This window comes from Callorhinchus milii, unplaced genomic scaffold (assembly GCF_018977255.1).
Source record: "Callorhinchus milii isolate IMCB2004 unplaced genomic scaffold, IMCB_Cmil_1.0 Scaffold18, whole genome shotgun sequence".
NCBI classification, from domain to species: Eukaryota; Metazoa; Chordata; class Chondrichthyes; order Chimaeriformes; family Callorhinchidae; genus Callorhinchus; species Callorhinchus milii.
In genome coordinates this window covers 12,589,486-12,611,422 of record NW_024704759.1, presented here as the reverse complement: position 1 = coordinate 12,611,422, position 21,937 = coordinate 12,589,486, and the positions used below count along the sequence as shown (strand labels likewise).

The following is a 21,937-nucleotide window of genomic DNA, read 5'->3' as shown; positions in this document are numbered from 1 at the left end:
AAGAAAGCACAGGATTATGGAAATTCCTCTGACTCGGTCTTAATTTGGAAGTTTTTTTTTTAAGAACCGGCTTCCAAATTGTGATTGAACTTAAGAATCTTCCACAATTTTATCTGAATGTTAATTTTAAGATAAAAGATTAGGTGCCATTTTGGGTCTTATGTTCCTTTACTTTATTGCTCATTGACCTGATGGTTGTTTTTGGTTGCTTGCTGGGACCAAATTTACAACCTTAAGTTTTATTCGGGCAGGGGAATCTTGCGAGCACTCACAAAATGTATAGTTAAAGGGCCTAGCACTGCACACTTCCAGGCATTAAAACTGTACCTCAATCTATGTGATGTCACCAACTTACTCCCTTCGTAATAAAATAGCATTATAAATATTGATTCATCACATTAATATGAAATGATATTTTGCTACCAATAAATTGTTCAATGTGGGAACGTATTCCTTCCAATATTTGATCTGGCATTGAGCTTACCCAGTCCTTCTTCCTGCTGTGCGTTGTGAAATCATACACAGGAATCTTTACACTCTTTCCCTGTTTTAATTTCCTGAGAGTAGATACAATTAGGTCAAAGTCAAATGCATCGGGATGGTCAAAATTAAAGTCATTGCTGGCAGCTAGATCTTGTTGCTCTTTTTTAAGGACCTGTGTATAAAAAGAGAGAAAATGAAAGTAATAGGTTTAACAACAACAAAATTAGTAATTAATGTTCAATTTATTTTATTGAGGGAATGGGAGCTTTTAATCAATAAGGCATGTTTTTCTATTACATCCAACTCTTATCATAACTTAACTGTTGACCACTTAAAGCAAGTTATAAGTGGAAGCAATGTTGTTAGAAAAACAGGCAGCTTTTACTAATCAGAAGGTGAACTACATCGTCAATGAAGCAGATTTTAAAAATCCATTAAAAAACTGTAATCAAATAACGTTAATCTGTTTACATTGAAACATGATTATGATTTCTTACATTAAAAAAAACTAGACATGGCAGAGATGAGCACCCACAAATGGATTTTACTAAAACCACTTAATATGCCATCATCTGCTCTATGGAAATTCAGGAAAAGTATAACATGCACTGAAGGGCACTGGAGGAAAAACAAAGTAGTTCAGCTGGGTAGATGAAGGCATGTGAAAACTAAACAAGGAAATAGAAGACTGTTTAGTTCCTAAATCAGCACCAAAATGCTTATGTTGAATTGCTGTATTGCAAAAGCCAATGATTGGCGGATCGCTTTTCCGGGGTAATAATTCCTTTAAAAAAAAAAGTTGGTCATTTAATCCACGACTGTTTGTGGGACACTGCTGTGTGCAATTGGCTGCCGCGTTTTACCCACGGTATATAGTCGATTCACTTTACAGTATATTCTGTGAAGCGTTTTGAGACACCTCGAAGATGTGATAAAACGCTGTATCAAATGCAAGGATTATTATTTATTGATATTTGATGTTTTCCCTCTGAATCCAGTTCTAAAGTTCCTGAAATGAGCTATCTTTCTTTCTGTTTGTGTGTGAGAACTGGTCGCAATCCCCATCAAAGGCAACTTTACACAATCTCGCTTTTTCCAGTCTCTCCACAACCATCAAGACATTTTAGTAAACTGTAAGTAGAGCAAAAAAGTCTGCAAAAAATATACTTCAAATCACAAAAATAAAGGGGATGTAAGGGAAAGCGTACTGTAAACGTCTGTAAACGAACCAAGATGGTCTATGTGTTGCATTATACTGTAGCCTAAAAAGATCTCTCAAAAGATTATATTCATGTGGGTTATAGATATATTTTTTGCATTTGCATTAACATCAACCAGTCTTGGCTTAAATGCTATTTGTGAAATGTACCTTGTAGAAGGAGTCCATAGATAGAAGCACAACCCATGGAACGTCTAATTCTTCTATTATCTTCCTGGCCACTGTTGTTTTGCCTGAAGCAGTGCCACCGCACAGTCCTAAATAAACACACAAAAAGCAGGGCTTTTATTTTTATGAATACTAGAAATTCTATGCCTCTTTCTATCCTGTTAGATCTCCTTTTCTTTCTATAACTAAACAGGAGAGGTGAGTGGGGATTATCTACTGCCTTCAAAAGTGCACTTCACCGATATTTTTTCAAAATGAATGTACTGTTAAATGGACCAGCTCCAGTCACTAAAATGGAAGCTACCCATTTGTATATTTTTTTATTGAAAAAAGGCACTGGACACAATGATTACTTAATATATTCATGTAATGTATAGCCATCAAGACGTAAAGATAATTAGCATTTTGGCTGTGATCCTTCTTCACCACTGAACCAGTGGCTAGAGGGAACCCCTTAGTAGGATAAAGGACAAGTAGGACTAGAACATAGCAATTACACTAGAAAGTTGAGGGGATTATTAAGGTACTTTCCAACCATTCTGGTACTCTCCAATGAAAGGTCCTGCCCGTAACTTTAAACATTGCTCTCTTTCAAGATTACAAACACCAGAATAGGTATCTGCAGCTTTTTGTTTTATGTAACGCTAGAGATCAATCCTCCAACCAGATGGGTTATTGCCTCAAACCTTCACAGTTGTGAGTTGAGAAGAAATTGGAATATCACTGAATACAATAAGTGTTCCGAGATGCTATCCTGTGTGAAGGGCTCTATATAAATACAAGTTGACAAATTGTTGTAAGATGCTTTGCTTGAGTAACTGGTTAGACCAGATAAATTAGAAATGTACAGATTAGATCCTGTATAGTTTTTTTAAGGGGGTGGGGCTGCTGGGTCAGATTTTTGCTAGTTAGATAACAAGGCTAACAACAGTACACAGAAATAAGGGATAAATGACATAACCAATTACAGTAAACTTTTCAACACCAACTGACCGAAAGTACAATTCTTCAAGGTCTCACCGATAACAAATGCTTGCTTAGACTGGGTTCCATGTTCGTTGTACCATGGAGGGCGTCCTGCAGTATAAATCGTTCGTTTACTTGTCCTCAACAGTGGTGGCTCAGATTTGCATTGGCTTGTAGTTCGTTTTCGTGGTGACAGAACATTAGTTACTGGAGTTAATAGCCTATCTAAGGAATCTTCATTGCCGCCACTGCAGAGAGAAAATGCAGGCAGTCAAACAGATAGTTAGTAATCAGAAGGCTTCAGATGGAAAGTGGAGCGCTGTACAGAGCAACCTGTCGGCACACAAAACAAATCACTTGACAAATGGAGTAAATTATTTAACGTAGAGAAAGATTTTTTTGGTGAGTCTAATAGCCCTTTCAAGTGAAATAAAGAAGGAACAATTACACTCCAGTATGGAGTAATTTATGCTCTTACTGATGGATACAATTCCTTACAATTACAAAATACTAAATATCACAAACAGCTTTCTTAGGGAAAGGAACTTTAAAAAGATTTGTGCAATCAGTAAATTAATCATCAATTGCTATGTGCAATGCTCATCAAGACTAGCTTCATCGTAGCGCATATTTGTAGGGAACACAACATTAATATACTGTGAGGATGGTTTTCAGCGGTTGTACTGATAAACAGGGTTGGTTCAAGAGGTGAAACAGCACAGCAAATGAAGCCGGGATCTGTAGGAAACTGAGGGCTCGCTACAGCTGTGTTTGTCAGTATAAGCTTTCCTGGAGTAATCAGGGTTGTCGACTGATCCCATGTGCTGTGAGTAGGTCAGTAGTGTTAAAACACATTACGTGTCATCAGCTGCAATCACTCCTCAGTTCTTTTGAAAGAATTTTTCCTTTCCTTTCAGAATCAGAACAATAACTTTCAGTTAGGCTTTATTACAAACTCTAGTTTAGTCCCGAGGATGCAAAATTTCTGAATAGGTCACTTAGCTGATATTTATAGAGGGGCATATGACTAGGTAGTATTACAAGGATACAGACACATGATCTGGAGTACATTATTTACATGTAAAGGTCTGCGTCATCAACAAAACATATTTAAGCATGAGAAGGAATTATCTGTATTCCAATATATATATTTTGAAGGTAATTTGTCTGAATGACCATGAATAAACCAGATTTTTTTTGCCAAGCAGTATCCAGCAAGTTGTGAGTGAGATTAGTGCACAGTACTGGAGTATTTTTTTATTCCAGTTTGCACCACTGAATTTATCAGCTGAAGTTTTAACTTAAGGAGTATCACTTGCAATTCAAAAAATAGTGTTAAATAGTTACGTCCACGTCTGACAGAAGTACACAGCGTACCAGAAGCATCTTAAAAGTCCCCAAACTTTGCAATTCCACTGCTACTTCTTGAGCTGGTTGTTAAGAAATGCACACAATTAATTCTCAGAGGAAGGATCTCCCTGAAATGCCTAAACTTGGCACTTATAGCCTGGATAATTGCTGGGTCAACTCCCAGTCCCACGTCACAGCAAGTCAGAGCAGTCAGAACCTGACTGACGCCCAACTTTGACATGTTCTAGCAAGTACAATATCACAAAATTAAAACTAAGTGAGCCCATAATGTAATTCAGTTTTATGTTTTACTTCATACCACCCTAATTGTAGAAAAAGCTACATGGAGCAGTGTTTTGACAGCTGATCTCACCCTGGGAAGCATGGTTGTTGGTGAAATGTACCATCACTTGAATGTCTATTGAAAGAGGAGCCAATGAAGCTTTGATATCACAAGCACGAAAAGACTAGCTTCCTGAACATGGTTATGCATTCATGACCATATTGTGCAGCTGCCAGTCACTACATTTGACACCTTTGGGAGCATGCTTTGTTAGTCCTCTCCCCTTCTATGTTGACCAAGCTTTGCTGTATTGCCATACTACAGAGGCACATTCTATCAGTCATGGGAGACATATTGACAACAGCTCTGGTCTGGAGGAGCCTGTGGGTCAGACAATACAGCTTATTTCCACCTGAACGTTTAAGATCCCGTGAAGTTGTTAGTAGACTGGTTGGTTTCCTGTGGTGCAGGTGTGGGGGAAGAAGAGTACATAAAACAGCTACAAATGCTAATTAAATATTAAGATTCAGTAATTAGAAAACTATCTTGATTAAATTATGTTTCTCAATAAATACGTAGCTCGTCAGTCAGACATTTCTTTTTTTTTAAAAAATCTACAAAAAGGAATTATTTTGATATGGTGAAACTTAAATATTCCTCCAAAACCGGATGTTTATCATTGTCTACAAATACAGTTACCGGACTTCACAGTAAATCTTATGAAGTGCTTTGAGAAGTCCTCCTTATGTGAAAGGCGTTGGATCAAATGTGTGGATTATTATTATCATGATCATCGATATGCTACTGGTAATAAAATATTACTTTTGTATAATGCAAAGGTAAAACTATTACCCAATCACCTACTTTACTAAAAGCACGCGGGTTAATATATCAATCTAGCAATAATCTCTACAATACTAAGCAAGGTCCTGGAGGCAAAACCATTGATCAATTGCTTTTCCCATTCAGTTTGTCATTTGAGTTGCTGCCTTGTGAAACTGTGTATAGTCACTGGATGTTGTTATCTGACTTTGTTGTTATCCTCGTGACAGCAAGTGGAAGTTTTACTGCTTTCACCCTGAACCCAATTAACCCTCATTTATCACTGTTCTGTACTTATTAGTAATTTTTCTGCTACTGTAAAGCAGAATATAGCGCTGCTGAACCACTTGCAGTGCTTGGGTGTTATTCCACCCCCTTTAAGTACTGTCCTCATTTAGCACCACAAAAGAGTTTGAGCGGATTCTGTGCCAGTGTGTTGTACTGCCACCCACACAGTGCTTTCGGTCTCGACTGACAAATCAGAGGAACACACAAGTTTCACTCAATGTACTCATCTCTCGCTAAAACACTGTCTGACAAACACTGAAAACAAAAACAAGTCGCTGGGAACACTGAGTTTGCTTTGCACTGTATTGATGAGATAAATCTAGGTGACACCATATTGGGTTTTAAAACCCTATCGATAGCCACTTTGTCAGGGTACCAGAGGGCAACCAGTGCCCATGGAAACATCCCTTAGCAAGAGGAGACCAGACCAGGAGCAGACACGCAACTAACTACCAATGAAGAGAAAATCAGCCCAATAATGGAACACGCTATTTATATTTTAAAAAATTGGGGGGGGGGGGGGGATTAGGAGAGGAATAGCCAAAGATGCAAGGCTATGAAGATCATTCCAGAGGGTGGGGACAAAATGGCAGAAAGACAAAATGCTGATGGTGGGGCATAGCTGGAGGCGTGAAGCCAACGAGAGTTGGTGACGTGGAGGGAGTGGGCGGTGGACCGCAGGAGATCACAGAGGTAGAGCCATCAGTAGCTTTTCTCCCCCCCACAAAACAACTGCTGGAAGGTGCGTTGACTGCAAGAAACAGGAGTAAAGTGGAAAGGAATGGAAGTGGCTGTCCTTGAAAAATACATTACACAATACCGGGTTATGCAACTGACATGACAATAGCATTCAGAAGAGAACTTATAGACAGTGTGGGACTTCTACACAAGATGTAATATTGTACCATTTTGCTACAGTCCAGGAGTGCCCGCTAATGCTGAGCAAAGGATTATTTTAACACCTAGAAATATTTTTTTCCCCCCAACTGTACATTGCAATAGTGTCTCCAACTAATCCCTTAAGTCATCAAACCTGAAGGGTCCAATACAAATCCACATTAGCTTAATTGCAGAACATTCATTACCTTCTTCACTATTCTTGATAAAATGTTAGCAACAGAAGTGTTGATTGTGCAACGAATAGACACATCAAAAATAGCTTCAAGTCAAAAAAATACTACCAATTCACAATCCTAAGAGAAATTAAAATGACTTACCTCCTACCAGACACCAGGGACCAACATCCAGATATCCTGGCACCAGAATAAACAGGGAGAGAACTCATGCTTAATTGCAAAGGGGACTGTTTATAGGAGCTATATTGCGGTGCACTATGCTGTGCTACCTTATTCTGGTCTTTTGTTTTATTCCTCCAGACCTGCACTGAAACAGCTGGTGACCAGGATTTTCATGGGGCTTTGCTTCAAATGTTGTGAAACAGGGAACTGAAACTAAAAGGGAAAATGAAAGTAAACTGCTTTCTGTTCAATTAAAAGGAACGAAAAGCGATGGCTTGCAGTCTCACAGCAGCCAAACAGATAAGAGGATAATGTTTCCCAGAGATTAAGTTCATTACCTGATATTAATAGCAATCTCTTCGTACAAGACCCTTGACACCCTGCCCGGTTTGGAGTAAGCAGTCATCTGCGTATGACATTTGGCTGCACTGGGGAATTTAAGGGAGTTATGCACCACCAGAGTACACTGAAAACAATTTGGTCAAAGTTACAATTTTATAAATATAATTTCAACAAATGTTGCTGCTTAATGCAAGAATCGCCTTACAGCAAAGGGTTTTAATTATGGGCTCCAAAACAAATCAACTGGAAAGCTCCTAGTTTGTTTTATAGCATTATGTCAGGCAATTCCTTTAGGAGCCCCAGTATGCATATAAGCCAATGCAATCCCACACCTCCCAGCAGCACGATATGCAATCGTTCAGCAGACATCTGCCTCAGGAGGGCTCCATATTTAGCAAGTGCACTCTGTTTGAAGACTTGGGGCTTTTGAATGAGAAAAGTAACTATCCACTGCAGCTGTATTTCATTAGAATATATTATTGCAATAAAATATTTACCATAAATATATAGTGCCTTAATTGTTCCAAATTGCTAGCTCACTGACATCTGACTAAGTCAAAGACGAGAGATATCATCAATTTTCAGTTAAGTAAACTTCACTTTTGCTCAAATTGGGCCTGTGACACTACGATATTATTGCAAACTCATAATCGTTTTAACTGTAGCCGGGGAATGCTTGGAGCTATAAAAGCATAAACTGTTTGGTGAAATAAATGTAAATCATAACAATCAAAGTGTATATTTCTGTATATTTCTGTACATAACTGTAAATTTCATAGTCGAATGTGACACAGAATTTGTCCCACAAATTGCTACGATGTGAATGACCAATTTTAACTGGGTGATTGATTGATAGTCCGGACACCACAAGCAATTTCCTTCTCTTTTCGGATAATGAAATGGAATCCTTTATGACCACCTGATCAGGACCTCAGTTTAACACCTCGTCTGAGGGTCAGCACCTCCAACAATGCTGCACATCCCCAGTATGGCATCGATGTGTAAGTTCAAAGTCACAGTTGCGAGGTTTGAACCTACAAGCTTCTGAATCAGAAGCAGTTGAGCCAGGCTGACATTAACGGGTTAATGGATTGTGCATTTCTAAATTATACATATTGGAAATATCACAGGTTGCCTTTCTGGTCTTGGGTAAGTTAGCTGACCTTAGCCATGGTGGCAACAATTGGTTCCTTGTCCTGTATGACTGGATTCAGTTTCTTTATTTGGGAGGTGAACAAAATACATATAGGCAGTGACTCTCTTCAGTTTCCTTCCAGTGAATTCTGGTGGAAAACGAAACTGAATTCTGGCTTTTCACTCATATTGTTGTAGACCTGCATTAAGGCAGTGATTGCTCAGGATTTGCATAGAAGTTTTCCCCTCAGATGCTCTGTGCAAAAGAATCAAAATAGAAAAATGAAACTTAAAAAAAGCTTTCTATCATCGTAAGGGAGGAGGGGCAGGACTAGCCTCTGTTGTGATACTCCGACATGCCAAAACTCTCTTTCTAGGCTCACACATGAAGCAATGCCACTTGGGGAGGTACTTGGAGGATTGCTGTCAACCTGTGGAACCACATCCCAACGGACATCAGGAGAGGAGGGAGATGAGAAAGGCAAGCATTTAAAAAACATTCCAGGAAACTACACAATACCTGAATAGTAATAAATATTATTTTTGTTTGCAGCCTTCTTAAAAGTGGAAACTACATAAGAGATAACAATTCAACATTCATTTAATAATCTTGTTTGCCCTCCCTTTTCCATTGCCTTCAACAACTTGAATTTAGGTAGCTCTATTTCATAGAAGAACACGTCAAGCAAAACATTTAACAAAGTGAGCATTAGACATTGAGGAAGAAATGAGAGAAATTAAGAGGTGATCAAAGGGAGGGGTAGCAGCAAGTCAGTAATGAGTAGAATGTAGAACCTGTTCGGTACAGTGCTCGGGCTGAGGAATTTTGGATATGTTAAGATTCGTGGGGTAATCATAGAATTGCCATTCTGGAAGAATGAGATCAAATGAATCAGTTTTGGGATGGGAGTTTCTACAGGGAGTGGGAGCTGATATAGTTCTTTGAAATAAATCAGCTTACGTTATTTGTAGTTACTTGTAACTACCTAACAAACTACCACTGCTCCCCACAAGGCCTCTCCCCATCACAACAACAATCTTACAGCTAGATTGCATCTTTCACGTCGAGAGGACACCTCATTGAGCATCTTCCTAAATAGCATATATATTGTATTAAGAACTAAAATCACACCTCCCCTGCCATCCTCTTTTGAATGATATGGTCTCCCTTAACCTCATTTGGCACTACAGTTGAAACCTTTACATGCATCATATGGCTGGTAAATCTCCATGGTCAGAGCTGCATGCCACATTAAGGATTAAGCTGAGGATTGAAAGAAAGGTTTTCAGGGTAATCACAGAGCACGGTATTACTATAAGTCAACAAAGAATACTTTTTTTTTTAGCTTGTGTCTATTCAGGTTCAGCAGATTAAATCTTCCTGTACAAAGAATTTCAGTTCTCTTTAAACCTTATAGTTTAATTTCCTCCCCAGTTCCTGCCACACACAATGTCCTACTCGAGGCTTCCCATTCTTTTATAATAATAATAATAATAATAATAATCCTTGCATTTGATATAGCGCTTTTCACATCGGGAGGACGTCCCAAAGCGCTTCACAGAACACACTGTAAAGTGAATTGACTGTATATTTTTTTGTGGGCGAATGCGGCAGCCAATTGCGCACAACAATGTCCCACAAACAGTCGTAGATTGAAAATGACCAATTTAATTATTGTTTTTTTTTTTGGAGGGATTATTATTAGGCGTGTGGAGTAAGGAAACTTGCCCAAGGTTTCGCCCTCTGCCTGGAATTGAACTCAGGTCTCTCACTTGCAAAGCGAGTGCTCTAACCACTGAGCTACAGGACTCCACAATTTTAGTTAATTACAAAAGAGCCAAATGACCTTAACCAAGTTCCCAGTAAACTCAAGTTACATAAAAAGTGAAAATCATACTCTTTTTACACAGAAGAGTGGTGCACATTTAGAATTCACTGCTAGAAGCTGTGTTTGAAGCATTAATGCATGAAAGAGGAAACAATGGATACATGGGAGAGGAGGGGAAAATGTGCATAAGGGGAGGCTCGGGGTTGGGCGATTGGAAGGAATGGAGTTGGGCTCAAAGACCTGTTTCTAGATCTGTTATATATCCGTAACGTATCCATTAACAGCTATTCCTTGGGAAGATCTCTTTTGCTATATTTTACTATCAGGTTAGGGGGGAAAGCAAAGTACATAACAAAAAAGTACAAAGCAAAACTGGAATGCAAAATTCACCCTTTTAGAGTTAGCATTAATGACCTTGCCAGAGTGACATACTGTAGTGTGTTGGTGATCCAACGTACCATGCCAATGGTATTGAATTGCATTGTAAAAGCAAAGAGATCACATTTTCACTTGTATTCTCGAATGAGATAGTACAATGGCCAGTTACTGTCATTAAGTGCTTATTCATTTTCAAATCTTGTATGCCTTCATTAATTAGTCATTTTCTCACCACCAAACAGGAAGTCTTTATTTAGGTTGGGCTTTTATAACCTTTTTTTTCTCATTTCTAAGCATTATCTTACTCATAAGCAACACCAGTTACACCACAAGTTAGTATTTACTGTGCTACCACTGAATGTAAGAGGTTTGGATTACTCAGATGCCAATGCAATGAGCAACCTCTCAGATCATTACAGGCGGGCAATCGTTATACAGTAGTGCAACACCCACTAAGGTACAGTATTCACTAGACAATAGTTTCACTGTGGAAAAAAAAAGGTCAAGCTATTCTCCTGAGTAAACTACTGCAGTACTGCTGTGAAAATGAAGGGAGAGCTTCCGGTTTGCAAGCGGAAGGGAGAATTCAAATGAGCCAGGTATCACCCATGCAGTCTTTTTCAAGACAAAAAGACAAGAGGTCTCCTCTGCAAAATCCCCTCTAAACACTAATACATCTCCTTTCAAGATTGAAGTGCCCTAGCTTGTCTAATCTTTGCTCATAGCTAATTTCTCCAACACTGGGGATCAGCCTTGTTGGCTCTTCTGTGCGCTGCATCTAGGGCCTGGCAGTTTCCTTACGTCCTGGCAACCAGAACTGAATGAAGTGCTCAAGGTGAGTTCTGACCAGAGCACCACATAGCTTAAGTATGATCTCCAGGAATCTGAATTCAACTGATTTGGCAATAAAGACCAATGCCTCACACTGTTCCAACACACGTTCAGCACACGTTTATCTTCCCTGGAAGATAAACGCTCTCGTTCAAAATGTATGAAACGAAATTTGGATCTTCGATTTGGAATTTGAAATGCAAAGTTGCTGCAGCTATTTTCAGCCGACAGTTTCCAGTCAGAATCACTCTCCCGGAGCGGAGATGATCTTCCTTTCTGGCACCCTCTGGTGGTTTAACTCCACAAAGCAAAATCTAGCTTGCTCCTGCCAGGTTCAATCAAATAATAATAACCCTTGCATTTCACGTCAGGAGGGCGTATCAAAATGATTCACGGGATATACCGCAAAAGGCGGAGACTGTGTATTTTGTCGGCCTTTACAAAAGCTTGCTCTTGCGTCATTTGAAGAAAAAAAATTATTCGCGGGAACATTTCAAAACGTTAATGAACCACACTCGCAGGAAAAGCGGCTGATTATATCCCTCAAAGCACTTTGAGATATCTCAAAGACATAAGGCGTTATATCACATGCAAGGATTATTATTATGTCAATGGCAGTAGCTGTTACAGTTTGTTGTAGAAATTGTTGCTGGGATGTTCTACAATAGGATACTTTATAATGAGTGTTTAGCAGTCATATAGTAACTTAAAAATAACAAAGCACAACATGATTACAACACGATTTGTTCAGCGTGTACAACACAGAGGAAATAAATGTAAATATCTTCTGTGGATAACAGTAATGTATTTCAAAACTCAAATCTAGTAAATTATATAAAAGTGTTAACTTTTGAAAATTGATATCTTGTTTTGACCCTTGGCTTTGCTCACAACTATAAGTGCTTGAGTGTGGATCAAGAAAGAATGACACAGTTGCTGCAAGTTGCTCTTCCACTCGACTGAAATCATTTGCTGCAATATCTGGGTGACGATGGCTCCTTCAGTCAATCCGTTGCACGAACACATTCCTTCAGATTATACCACTGTCACTCCTATTGAGTTTAAATTAGACTATTGTAAACATAGACTTGCTGCTTCAGAAAGCCATTGCCAGGCAGTGACATGTGTTTCAGATCACTTACAGGTTGCTAGGAATGGGATCTTGTGGTTCTGGAGAATGTCCTTGTGGACGTGTCTGTTCATATCATCTAAGAAATGAACGTGATTGAAGGCTAACAGACGTAGGTGACAATTACATTCAACAACTGTTGTTAAATTCGGATCAAATTGACCTAAAAATTAGGAACTCCGTACAGACACTAGCCAACACAATGAGACCATCAGCTGAACATTTTGCAGATGCTGCTATCGGACTGCAAATGGTAACTCAATAAAATGCTTAAATAGACTAAACCAGAAACAGATATTTCACAGTATCAAGTGGTGTTTCTTACGAGCACCAATAGGTCACAAGTGTAATTAATTCCTTCACTATGGATGTCATTCTATATCAAGAGCACAAAGCTCACCTGTAAGCATATTAGTTACTGGTGGTGGATCAGGTGTGCAAGTAGATCACTATGAGCAAACTTTTGCTCACAAATATGAATAATGTGTGGTCGACTGAATTAACCTGATTAATTCGCAGCCGCCCTTCAAGTTCTAAGAGAATATTTTTAGCAATGTTAGGCAAAGAGGCCGCAATAAATGTTCACTTATAATATACAGTCACTACACAGTAAATCTTGTGAACGCTTTGAGGCATCTTGCCAACGTGCAAGGATATCAAATGCAAGGATTATTATTAATAAATATCATGGATCATAAACAGGTAATTACAACCCAAGAATCAAGAAAGTTGAACCACGGAAATAGGAATGAAGTAAGGCTTCAGACGGCACAGTTTAACCGAAGACCAATGATCCATAAACCATAAACTGAGGCATGAGAAGATTCTAAATGTATCCCTCACCCTCCAAACGCATAAACAAAACTGTTTGGCAAATCACAAGTCAGTTCCCACAGGACAGAGCAGTTAATCAGCAGACTATGTTTGGATGTCATCCACTGGGGATTTTGCTGGTAAAAGTCAGATATACAACAGTCCTAAAGAAAATATGAAAGGAGACATTTACTAAATTACCTCAAACCTACATGAGAAGTATAGAAAATATTTATTTAGCATTCCAAACCATATAATCTACAGAAGCACCCACCATCTACCACCTCAGGGGGCCTGGGTTAAAATTGGAATATTCACTATACGGCGATTCATATTGTGAACTCATTTCCTACAAATATACAGCTCTTCAGCATTAAAGTGCCACTGCGATATAAATGCAACATAACACAAGTTTGTTTTTATATGTAGCTTTAACATTGATGTGTAGGAGGTGTCAGCATCATAAAATTTATTAGACCAGACTGGCTCTGCATTACATCCACCTGTTATGGCTCTGGAATGACAACATAAAATGCACTAAATAATATTTACAGAACCACAATAAATACAAAAATACCACTGATAAAAATATATATCATATGGATTGTTCACTAAAACAGTAATATTTACTTAGCATAACTATTCTTCACTGTGACTCAGAAAATACACGATCCACACTTTCATTGACATTGAAATCAATTAGATTTATAACATCAAACAAACATAAGAATTTGCTAGGCGTCTTTCACCATCCTGGCAGTTTCATGACATACTATATATTGTATCCCAAGATATTGTTTCTAACAGAAATCTATCTAATTTGTTCTTGGACGAATCAACACTTTGTGCTTCCATCGTCTCCCTAGGGAGCCTGTTCCATACATTTACATCTTCCAACTTGTAGCAAAACAGAAGTGATGTTTAGCTCTCTTTTAGTTTGTTTCCCAACAAGAATAACAAGTGGTCAAATATTTTTAGCTCCAGTGTATATTAAACAAAGTTCGAAAGAATTTCAAATCAGAAATCTATTTATAGCATTCTAGCGCATATTATACCTTCACCACCTGCCCCGATCAATCTCTTAATCTTGCCTATCCATAAATCCTAATTTGAATGCAATTTAAAGAAAAATAAAAGTCTGGGAATGCTGGATTAGTTTCTTCCAATAATCCTCCAGAAATCAATTGCATAGGATGAATACATTAGGTCACTGCGTAAATGAAGATAGAGCACAAGAATATTACACTACCCTACTGTATATACAAATATGCATGCCTGCTGCAATTGGCAATAACATAAATATAGTTCTCCACACATACTGTATAGTAGTGCAATCCCAGGAATTTCTGACCCAACCCTATTAGACCACTTGTTCTTTGCATCTCCGATCTGACAAACGATTAATTAACATTAAAAATGAGGGGAGAGAGACAGAGGAAGAACGAACTACTGTACTTTATCTCTCCAACCAAAAAGTTACACAAAAAAGGGGGCAAAGTGCAAGTTAATTTGGTTCAGGCACATGTGGGTTTGGCTCATCAGGGGATCATTAAAAATTGCAATGGAATTGGTGTTTACACACATTAATTTATTTAAAAGGTAATTTAGATTGTAACTTTCCTGACTTCAATCACAATTGCATTTAATGTTGCATAGGCAAACACACATTTTTAAAACAAAACACACAATTTTTTCAAACAAGTGTACCAATTCCAAGCAAACTAATAGAGGACATTTCAATGGACAGATGCACCAACAAAAACACATGTACACAGAAACAAGCAGTTGAGATGTGTGCAGGAAATTGAATGGGGCATTTGAAGTCACTGACAGTTACTCGTAAGTGTCACAAAAGTGCTGGAGGCTGAGTGAGTGAGTGTGAGAGTCTGAGTACGAGAGAGTGAGTAAGCGAGTGAGTGCGAACGTGAGTGTGAAAGTGATTGAGAGTAAAAGTGAGTGTAAGAGAGTGAGTGTAAGAGAGTGTGTGTGAAAGTGATTGAGTGAGTGTGAGAGCAAGAATGAGTGAGTGTCAGAGAGTGAGTGTAAGAGAGTGAGTGTAGGAGAGCAAGAGTGAGTGCAAGACAAAGTAAGAGTGAGTGTAAGATTGAGTGAGTAAGAGTGAGTGAGTGAGAGAGAGAGAGAGAGAGAGAGTGTAAAACAACAACAAAATTACATTTATAGAGTGCCTTTCACGTCGGGAGGTCATCCCTGGACAGTCAGGGGTCAGGACTGAGAGAGAGAGTGAGTGGGAGAGAGTGAGTGAGAGAGTGAGATTATAAATGAGTGAGTGAGAATGAGTGAGAATGAGAATGAGTGAGAGTGTAAGTAAGAGTGAGTGAGAGTGTAAGTAAGAGTGAGTGAGAGAGAGAGTGGGAGTGAGTGCGTGAGAGAATGAGTGGGAGAGTGAGTGAGAGAGAGTGGGAGTGAATGCGTGAGAGAGTGAGAGTGAGTGGGAGTGAGTGAGAGAGTGAGGGAGGGGGTGAGTGGGAGTGAGTGAGAGAGTGAGGGAGGGGGTGAGTGGGGGTGAGTGAGAGAGTGAGGGAGGGGGTGAGTGGGAGTAAGTGAGAGAGTGAGGGAGGGGGTGAGTGAGAGAGTGAGGGAGTGAGTGAGAGGGTGAGTGGGAGTGAGTGAGAGAGTGAGGGAGGGGGTGAGTGGGAGTGAGTGAGAGAGTGAGGGAGGGGGTGAGTGAGAGAGTGAGGGAGTGAGTGGGAGTGAGTGAGAGGGTGAGTGGGAGTGAGAGAGGGAGGGGGTGAGTGGGAGTGAGTGAGAGAGTGAGGGAGGGGGTGAGTGGGAGTGAGTGAGAGAGTGAGGGAGGGGGTGAGTGAGGGAGTGAGTGAGAGAGTGAGGGAGGGGGTGAGTGGGGGAGTGAGTGAGTGGAGTGAGTGAGAGAGTGAGGGGGGGTGAGGAGAGTGAGGGAGGGGTGAGTGAGAGAGTGAGGGAGGGGGTGAGTGAGAGAGTGAGGGAGGGGCGCCTATGTCACGCTGTGTGTGTGTCTGGGGGTCAGTCGGGGACTTCCGGTGAGACAGAGTGACAGTTGGTGGTCAGACCCCCCCTCCCCCCCCCCCCGCGGCCGCTCAGCTCAGAGTAATGGACACAGAGCAGACAATGGCTCTCCCCCCCCCCCCCCCACACACACACACACACACGGTCCCCCTCCCCTCTCCGCCTCTCTCGGCCACTCACCTGTGTGACCTGGAGGCGGCCATGTCCCGGCTCGGCGGCTCGCGGGCGGCGCTCGGCAGCTCGGCGGCGGCGGCGGCCATTGCTTGGACCCGGGCTGGGGCCGCGCGGGGGGTTCTGGGAGATGTAGTTCACAGGCGCAGAGACACACACAGACAGAGACAGAGAGACACAGAGACACACACACAGAGACAGAGAGATACAGAGACACACACAGAGACAGAGACAGAGAGACACAGAGACACACACAGAGACAGAGAGACACAGAGACACACACAGAGACAGAGACAGAGAGACACAGAGACACACACACAGACAGAGAGATACAGAGACACACACAGAGACAGAGACAGAGAGACACAGAGACACACAGACAGACAGACACAGACACACAGACAGACAGACAGACACAGACACACAGACAGACAGACACAGACAGAGAGACAGACACACAGACAGAGAGACACAGAGACAGACACAGACAGACAGAGAGACACAGACACACACAGAGATAGACACACAGACAGACACACAGACAGAGGGACACAGGCACACAGACAGAGATAGACACACAGACAGAGAGACACAGTCACACACAGACAGACACAGAGATAGACACAGACACACACAGAGATAGACACACAGACAGAGAGACACAGAGATAGACACACAGACAGAGAGACACAGACACACAGACAGAGAAACACAGACACACAGAGATAGACACACAGACAGAGAGACACAGTCACACACAAACAGACACACAGGTACACACACAGACAGACACAAACAGACAGACAGACAGACAAACACACACAGACAGGCACACACACACACAGTCAGACACACACGGGATGTCACGCACTGTGACCCGCCATCTCTGTAGCATTTAATTGTATCCTCTCGGTTTTTTTTCTCTCTCTCTCTCCACAAAACGACCCGACCATCCCCGCCCCTCCTTGACAGATGTCAGCTGTGTCCCCCCCCTCCCCACACCTGTCCTGTAATCGGTTGAGTGGCAGGTAATTGTTTTAACTCTGTTGAAAATGCCCTCCCGCACTTACCTGAGGCACCTCTGTCTGTGTGTCCAGCGCCTTGGGACGTCCTCCTGACGTGAAAGGCGCTCTATAAATGGAATCTTGTTGTTGTTGTTGTTGTCTATTCCTTGCCCATCACCTCGTATTACTACACAGGTAGCACATTCCCTGGTAAAACGCTGCACATGACACGGAGGCCAATGCATTTCTTTTTCTTGCCCACAGTCTGAAATAAAAGCTGAGATTTCCCCCCATGTTCGGGGGGATCCAAGGCCATTTATTGCTACCACCTGGTGGGAAGGAGCCTCTGTGGACGAAATGCCCTGCAGTGGTTTCTGTGTACGGTAGAATACTATCTATGCATTCACCGGGAAAGTACACAGCATCGGCTTTTCTTTAAATGAGCTGGTTCACTATCAATCGTTAATAATAATAATAATAATAAATAATAATAATCCTTGCATTTGATTCCCAAACCAAACAATAATAAATTGGTCATTTTCAATCCACGGCTGTTTGTGGGGGACGCCGCTGTGCGCCATTGGCCGCCGCGTTCACCCACAAATACACAGTCAATTCACTTTGCAGTATATTCTGTGAAGCGCTTTGGGACGTCTAGAAGACGTGAAAAGCGCTATATCAAATGCAAGGATTATTATTATTTTATTATGTAGTGCTTTTCACGTCAGGAGGACTTTTCCAATAGCGCTTCACAGAACACACTGTAAAGTGAATTGACTGTATATTTGTGGGCGAACGCGGCAGCCAATTGCGCACAGCAATGTCCCACAAACAGTCGCGGATTGAAAATGACCAATTTATTATTGTTTTTGGTTTTGGAGGGATTATTATTAGGCACTGTGTGGAGTAAGGAAACTTGCCCAAGGTTTCGCCCTCTGCCTGGAATTGAACTCAGGTCTCTCACTTGCAAAGCGAGTGCTCTAACCGCTGAGCTACAGGACTCCAATGCGTTGCCAAAAGCTGCTGTGGCCATGATTCACTTGGTAAACATCTTGTAACGTGTAAGATGATTAAGAGTAGTTTCACCTTGCGAAACTGAAATGGCTGATAAAGTTTGCCTTGTTTTTACGAAGCTCGGTCGTGCCAATGATTTACCAGTCCACAGAAAAGGCAGATCGTTTGTTATTTCTGAGGATGCGACACCTTTTTATTTCCTTATTTGTCCTTACTCATTCTTGGCTTCTCACTCTGCCACACGTCCATCCTAGGACAGGCAGGTGGGTGATCTGTTCCCTGACCTCTGACATAGTTATTCTATAGACCAGAAGAAAGCTAAAGCAGCTACCATCACTATAATAATCCCTCCAAAACCAAAAACAATAATAAATTGATCATTTTCAATCTACGACTGTTTGTAGGACATTGCTGTGCGCAATTGGCTGACGCGTTCGCCCACAAATACACAGTCAATTCACTTTACAGTGTGTTCTGTGAAGCGCTTTGGGACGTCCTCCCGACGTGAAAAGCGCTATATCAAATGCAAGGATTATTATTAATATCACGAAACCCTCTCGCTTCTCCATAAGGAAACGTTTGGTAGCTGAGATTAGTAGCTAAGTGTATGGAGGATCACAGCTGGCAAAGACGTATCATGCCACTTCATGGCATAGCATCTGGGGGTTTGAACTCACCGTAGCAGCACGTCATCTACAAAAAAGAGAACTTTTTGAATAAATACAGAATTCAGTTAACAATGGCTAGAAACAAGGATATGTATAGACAAGACTACTTGAATGGTTTTGAATGAAATCTTAACCTGCTTTGTCCTGCTGACTTGATTGAGAAGGTTTGAGCCACAAAGAAATTCTCTCTGCCTACAGGATAGTTAATCAATCCTACACTTTGAAAAGCAGAATTCCCATTAAGCCTCTGTCTTGCCCTAAGGATTGAGGTCTGGACTTGTTCAGGTTTTAGTGCAGTGCTCAGTTAGTTATTTTCCTTTTGTCTTTTATAGTTTTTATTTGTAGAGCTTTAAGTAACATCAATAAAAAAAAACACTGATTGCATTACAAGATGTACGGTGCTTATTTTCTTATAGGAACAAAGAAACAATCTTCGGTGTGTCAAACCACATAAATAAACCCATTGTGTGCAACCAGACTAACAACAATATAAAAACAAAAAGATAGTGATTACTGAATGCACAAATAGTTACTTACAATCGGAGATACCCGCTGATTTGACACTATAAATGGGTATCAAAAGGGTATGAATAAACACAAAGTAGAAGTTGTTTTGCTTACCTGTCTCTAGTTGCTCTTTAACAGTTTTCCTGTTGACTGCCATGGTTCCTTTTGTTCTTTTCAAGGTTTTTCCGTTATACAGAAACCCTAATCTTTCAACTTTTTCGACCTTTGATTATCTAGATTAGTGACCAGATAACCTAGCATGGTTAGTCACCCTTATCACTTTGTCATACATTTGACACTCTTAGTACACACTGCCTGTTGTCCACTTGCTCTCAAAGGAACATCTATTGAAGATTTGCAAGATAGGACCATAGAACATTGGAGCCCAGTAACTGATAATGTTTTTTTTTCCAATGCAAAATACAGAATCTAGGGCTGGCATTTATGATCGGCCTCCAAAAACAGAATCAGTTATATAACGGTTTGTTTGATAAGAAAAACAGTTTCAGTCAACTCAAATCCCACGATGAGGGCAATGAGATTCGCCCTTTTCTTTTTTAAACAATTACCTTTCTCCATAACATCTGCAAAAACCTCCTCTATAATCTTCTAATTTCAGATGCCAGCAGTGCAGGTATCCTGTATGAAAGGTGCTATATAAATGCAAGTTGTTGTTGTACACTTATTTTGTTGAAACCAAACCTATTACACATCAATTGTTTTGTTCCCACAAGCAATATTTTGAAATTGATAATTGTTGCATTTTATTTCTTTTTTCTTGAGGTGTGCCCTGCACAAAGACAAGATTAATAAAAGAGACAGGATACAGTTAAGTCAATTACTGTATAAGGTGATGACTTTGGTTCCAAGTAAGTGGTTGCCACTCATAATTTGGGACTATAAAAAGTGTTCAACACCAACACAGTAAACCTCTTTTGTCAGCCTCCACATGGACAATGAGCTGCAGTCATTTTTTCTGGTAAACACAAAATACCTAAATTATTGTTTAAAATGAAAAAAATGAAACCTTTGGAAATCCACAAGAGGTCAATCAATAGACATCAATCTTTCAATCTAAAAAGAGGAAAAATATTGCAGATGCTGGAAATCTGAAATAAAAACAGAAGTTGCTGGGAAGACTAAGCAGGTCAGGCAACATCTATGGAAAGAGGAAATGAGTTAATGTTTCAGGTCAATGATCTTTTGTCAGAACAGTTCTCTCTTTCTGATGCAGATTGAACTGCTGTCTATTTCTGATGTTTCTGGTGTTATTTCACAGTTCCAGCATCTGTAGTTTTTTTAAAAAAAAACAATTTTGTATTCATTTTTACTTAATATATAACACTGAGTTTTTCAAAGTGTGAAATGATAGTTTTGTGGTGTGGCGTGATAACTCAGAACTTGATATCTCGATGCAGTAAAAGTTGTCTGAAACAATTACTAGGATGGAGTACAGTTTGTTAAGAATGATAAGGTTCGAGCCTCAATCACTGCAATCTGACACCTTCATTTTATCATAAGATAATAGAATATACCAATCCAACTCCTTTTTTTTATTTTGTACATAGGAATATTTTAAAATACTGTTATTAGTACACTAAATATTTTTATTGGAACCCTATCCAAAAAAATGCCACCTATTGCCTTTGGAACACAAGTGCTATCTGTCACTTTTTCTATTATGATCTGAAATATAGTAGAAAATTATCAGAATAGGATAAATCTGTCCAGATAAGCCTTCCAGTGATGCTGCTTCCTAACGATATTATTAAGAAAGTTACTGTTATTCTGTACAAGTATTGTATTAAAATATTTAATTTAATTGATGATTTAAAGCTCTCACCATCATCCCTGCGTCCATGAACATATGTAAGAACATGTGTGAGAACATAATGGCTCTGAATTTACTTAATATTCATACTTCCTAACTATTTATCTCCTTTTTCATGATATACCAATAAATTCTGCATCTAAGTGATCAGTGAATGTTCAGTGCAACATGAAAATGAACAAACTTTGCCATCATTTAATATTACTTTATTAATGGAGATGGGAGTTCGTAAGCAAGTAATACAACAGAAAAACTATTTGATTACAATTTAAAAGTACCTTGGAAGAAAATGAACATCCTCTCGGTCACAATTAGTTTGTCATTCTGTAACCTAGCACTAACACATTAACCGTCTTTCATCGTTCTAGTTATGGTTATAGAAATATACATGACACAATAAGGTCTATGAATTGTTATGAATCAAATTCTCTTTTGAGTGTTTTTTATTGGAGCATATAAATAAACA

General features: G+C 39.9%; 1 protein-coding gene across 3 annotated transcripts in view; it reads right to left on the bottom strand.

The window, feature by feature from the left end:
• Positions 1-16,489, bottom strand: part of LOC103190407 (uridine-cytidine kinase-like 1) — a 36,962-nt gene extending 20,473 nt beyond the window's left edge. For 2 of the 3 annotated variants that reach the window (XM_007911177.2, XM_007911172.2), the window contains exons 1-4: positions 6,797-7,114; positions 2,891-3,084; positions 1,853-1,959; positions 485-655 (exon numbers count right to left, since the gene is read on the bottom strand). In XM_007911177.2, coding sequence (XP_007909368.1) covers positions 485-655; positions 1,853-1,959; positions 2,891-3,084; positions 6,797-6,864 — 540 coding nt within the window. In that variant the 5' untranslated portion in view covers positions 6,865-7,114. Of the gene's footprint in view, positions 1-484; positions 656-1,852; positions 1,960-2,890; positions 3,085-6,796; positions 7,115-16,456 lie in introns of those variants that run through there. The other variant, XM_007911186.2, reaches the window with a different exon arrangement.
• Positions 16,490-21,937: the final 5,448 nt, after the last annotated feature.